General features: G+C 42.4%; 1 protein-coding gene across 1 annotated transcript; it reads right to left on the bottom strand.

Annotated features, from left to right (window-relative positions):
- Nucleotides 1-2499: 2499 nt before the first annotated feature.
- LOC102269600 (zinc finger protein 330-like) lies at nt 2500-3579 on the bottom strand. The gene is given in 2 exon segments (XM_014481873.2): nt 2500-3396; nt 3467-3579. Coding segments are annotated over 2 exon segments (972 nt in total). The 3' UTR covers nt 2500-2537.
- Nucleotides 3580-4930: the final 1351 nt, after the last annotated feature.

The following is a 4930-nucleotide window of genomic DNA, read 5'->3' as shown; positions in this document are numbered from 1 at the left end:
TTTTCCAATGAGTCAACACTTCACATGAGGTGGCCAAAGTACTGGCGTTTCAGCTTTAGCATCATTCCTTCCAAAGAAATCCCAGGGCTGATCTCCTTCAGAATGGACTGGTTGGATCTCCTTGCAGTCCAAGGGACTCTCAAGAGTCTTCTCCAACACCACAGTTCAAAAGCATCAATTCTTCGGCGCTCAGCCTTCTTCACAATCCAACTCTCACATCCATACATGCTGCTGCTGCTGCTGCTAAGTCACTTCAGTCGTGTCCGACTATGTGTGACTCCATAGACGTCAGCCCACCAGGCTCCCCCGTCCCTGGGATTCTCCAGGCAAGAACACTGGAGTGGGTTGCCATTTCCTTCTCCAATGCATGAAAGTGAAAAAGTGAAAGTGAAGTCGCTCAGTCGTGTCCGACTCTTAGCGACCCCATGGACTGCAGCCCACCAAGCTCCTCCCTCCATGGGACTCCCCAGGCAAGAGTACTGGAGTGGGGTGCCATTGCCTTCTCGCATCTATACATGACCACAGGAAAAACCATAGCCTTGACTAGATGGACCTTTGTTGGCAAAGTAATGTCTCTGCTTTTGAATATGCTATCTAGGTTGGTCATAACTTTCCTTCCAAGGAGTAAGCATCTTTTAATTTCATGGCTGCAGTTACCATCTGCAGTGATTTTGGACCCCAAAAAATAAAGTCTGACACTGTTTCCACTGTTTCCCCATCTATTTCCCATGAAGTGATGGGACCAGATCCATGATCTTCGTTTTCTGAATGTCGAGCTTTAAGCCAACTTTTTCACTCTCCTCTTTCACTTTCATCAAGAAGCTTTTTAGTTCCTCTTCACTTTCTGCCATAAGGGTGGGGTCATCTGCATATCTGAGGTTACTGATGTTTCTCCTGGCAATCTTGATTCCAGCTTGTGTTTCTTCCAGTCCAGGATTTCTCATGATGTACTCTGCCTGTAAGTTAAATAAGCAGGGTGACAACATACAGCCTTGACGTACTCCTTTTCCTATTTGGAACCAGTATGTTGTTCCATGTCCAGTTCTAACTGTTGCTTCCTGACCTGCATACAGATGTCTCAAGAGGCAGGTCAGGTGGACTGGTACTCCCATCTCTTTCAGAATTTTCCACAGTTTATTGTGATCCACACAGTCAAAGGCTTTGGCATAGTCAATAAAGCAGAAATAGGTGTTTTTCTGAAACTCTTGCTTTTTCCATGATCCGGCGGATGTTGGCAATTTGATCTCTGGTTCCTCTGCCTTTTCTAAAACCAGCTTGAACATCAGGAAGTTCACTGTTCACATATTGCTGAAGCCTGACTTGGAGAACTTTGAGCATTACTTTACTAGTGTGTGAGATGAGTGCAATTGTGTGGTAGTTTGAGCATTCTTTGGCATTGCTTTTCTTTGGGATTGGAATGAAAACTGACCTTTTCCAGTCCTGTGGCCACTGCTGAGTTTTCCAAATTTGCTGGCATATTGAATGCAGCACTTTCACAGCATCATCTTTCAGGATTTGAAACAGCTCAACTGGAATTCCATCACCTCCACTAGTTTTGTTCGTAGTGATGCTTTCTAAGGCTCACTTGACTTCACATTCCAGGATGTCTGGCTCTAGGTCAGTGATCACACCACCGTGATTATCTGGGTCATGAAGATCTTTTTGTACAGTTCTTCTGTGTATTCTTGCCACCTCTTCTTAATATCTTCTGCTTCTGTTAGGTCCATACTATTTCTGTCCTTTATCGAGCCCATCTTTGCATGAAATGTTCCCTTGGTATCTCTAATTTTCTTGAAGAGATCTTTAGACTTTCCCATTCTGTTGTTTTCTTCTATTTCTTTCATTGATCGCTGAGGAAGGCTTTCTTATCTCTTCTTGCTATTCTTTGGAACTCTGCATTCAGATGTTTATATCTTTCCTTTTCTCCTTTGCTTTTCGCTTCTCTTTTTTTCACAGCTATTTGTAAGGCCTCCCCAGACAGACATTTTGCTTTTTTGCATTTCTTTTCCATGGGGATTTTTTTTTTTTTTTAATGACTTAAGATAACATGACTATTTAATGAAAATTTAGCATATAACATCTGACTTTTATCCTATGGACAAATAAGAAAAAAATACAATAATTCTTTTACCCATTACATTCTACAAAATCAGACAAAATGATTTTATAAGCAGTTTTTTAATAAAAACAGCAATTTTATTTCAAACCAATATATTATCATCCTATTCCTTTATTCTCTATATGTATTTAATTGGCAAACCTACTAGATTACAGAAATCAGTAAAAATCCAATCCATGATGCTTCAGTTGCTTAGATCAATCATATTACATTTGCAATTAATTGTTCTTATGTTAGAAGCCTGATTATCAGTTCCCATTAAAATGCTATGCCCTACTCCTTGTCCCAGTAAATGTGACTAGTCTCTGCACAAGGCTAAGTAACAATGTGTATAATACTCTTGAACATTCACACATGATTCATCAAGCACACAGATCCCAGCTCCTAAGACAAGGTCATCAAAGGGCAAGCAGCTCTCCTAGTTCTCTTGTTCCTCATAGTGAGCATAGCCACTGGCATAGGTCTTTCCTAAATTCAAATTAGTAAACAAATCTGATGAGTCAGCATCTGAATCTTTTCCACCTTCATCTTCTTCCTCTTCGTCATCCTCTGTTTCGTACTCATCTTCTTCTTCATCATGGTAGGTAGCACCAGCATGTTTATCAGATGCAAGGTTCTTCCAATAGGCATCATACCCAGAAGCTCCATCTCCCTCTTCACCTCCAGTTTGCATGCCAAATTTCAGGGAACGTGTTGACATGCTAAGATCCTTAGTTTCCTGAGTTTCATGTCCACATTTAGGGCAGGGAGGCTGTTTTCCTTTTTCTTGCTTAAACACCTTGCTCCTTGTATGATCATCACAGAAACAAGCCTTACAACAGAGACAGGAATGCTGACCAAGCCTATTACATGAAACACATTTAAATGTTTCTGCTTCTAAAACCTGGCAGCTGGCTTGATGTTCAAACTGATCATCTTCACAGAGAAAGTTATGGCAAAAAGAACAACTGAAAATTCTGCCTCCGTGGTCCCACACACCCCGTTCACATTCCACACACTCAGCATTGGTAAGCGGGCAGGCACAGGCGTGTGTGCTGAGACACTTCCTACCATGACAGACCCAAGCTTCGCAAAAGTCACATATTGCACCCACCATGGCAAGGCCAGTACTGTAGACACCAGCATGCTTTATGACACAGTCTAAAGACTTCATCATGCACTTTGTTTTCCCACACTGTGCACAAATTGGTAACTTCTGTACAGAATTACAAAAGTAGCAAAATGCTTTATTCTTCTGCCGCCTCTGACACTTGTCACATTCCAAAGTCTAGCCCTCACTGCATATATTTATGGATGAGTCCTGTCTTCCTTTGTCTTCCTTCTCTTCTCTAGAAATGACCCATTGACGCATTGCATGGATGTTTAGCTAAATCTATGGTGCTTCTTGATGCTCTTAGTTGTTTTTCCCGTTCCCGGCAGTTCTCTGCCTTCTTCCTTGCACCAGTCTTTTTTTTAGGCATTTTCCCTTCTTTAGATACTGGGAGCCGGACCGGACGTCCTTTGACATCACCCCATGGGGATGGTCTTGATCCCTGTCTCCTGTAGAATGTCAGGAACCTCCTTCCATAGTTCATCAGGCACTCAATCTATCAGATCTAGTCCCTTAAATCTATTTCTCACTTCCACTGTATAATCATAAGGGATTTGATTTAGGTCATATCTGAATGGTCTAGGTCCAAGCCAGGCTTCAGCAATATGTGAACAGTGAACGTCCTGATGTTCAAGCTGGTTTTAGAAAAGGCAGAAGAACCAGAGATCAAATTGCCAACATCTGCTGCATCATGGAAAAAGCTAGAGAGTTCCAGAAAAACACCTATTTCTGCTTTATTGACTATGCCAAAGCCTTTGACTGTGTGGATTACAATGAACTGTGGAAAATTCTGAAAGAGATGGGAGTACCAGTCCACCTGATCTGCCTCCTGAGACATCTGTATGCAGGTCAGGAAGCAACAGTTAGAACTGGACATGGAACAACAGACTGGTTCCAAATAGGAAAAGGAGTACGTCAAGGCTGTATATTGTCACCCTGTTTATTTAACTTACAGGCAGAGTACATCATGAGAAACGCTGGACTGGAAGAAACACAAGCTGGAATCAAGATTGCCAGGAGAAATATCAGTAACCTCAGATATGCAGATGACCCCACCCTTATGGCAGAAAGTGAAGAGGAACTAAAAAGCCTCTTGATGAAGCTGAAAGTGGAGAGTGAAAAGGTTGACTTAAAGCTCAACATTCAGAAAACGAAGATCATGGCATCTGGTCCCATCACTTCATGGAAAATAGATGGGGAAACAGTGGAAACAGTGTCAGACTATATCTTTTTGGGCTCCAAAATCACTGCAGATGGTGACTGCAGCCATGAAATTAAAAGACGCTTGCTCCTTGGAAGGAAAGTTATGACCAACCTAGACAGCATATTCAAAAGCAGAGACATTACTTTGCCAAGAAAGGTCCATCTAGTCAAGGCTATGGTTTTTCCTGTGGTCATGTATGGATGTGAGAGTTGGACTGCAAAGAAAGCTGAGCACCGAAGAATTGATGCTTTTGAACTGTGGTGCTGGAGAAGACTCTTGAGAGTCCTTTGGACTGCAAGGAGATCCAACCAGTCCATTCTAAAGGAGATCAGTCCTGGGATTTCTTTGGAGGGAATGATGCTGAAGCTGAAACTCCAGTACTTTGGCCACCTCATGGAAAGAGTTGACTCATTGGAAAAGACTCTGATTCTGGGAGGGATTGGGGGCAGGAGGAGAAGGGGATGACAGAGGATGAGATGGCTGGATGGCATCACTGACTCGATGGACATGAGTCAGT

Source organism: Bos mutus, chromosome 3 (genome assembly GCF_027580195.1).
Source record: "Bos mutus isolate GX-2022 chromosome 3, NWIPB_WYAK_1.1, whole genome shotgun sequence".
Taxonomy (NCBI): domain Eukaryota; kingdom Metazoa; phylum Chordata; class Mammalia; order Artiodactyla; family Bovidae; genus Bos; species Bos mutus.
The sequence above is the reverse complement of the archived record's forward strand: the minus strand, read 5'-3'. Positions and strand labels throughout refer to the sequence as shown.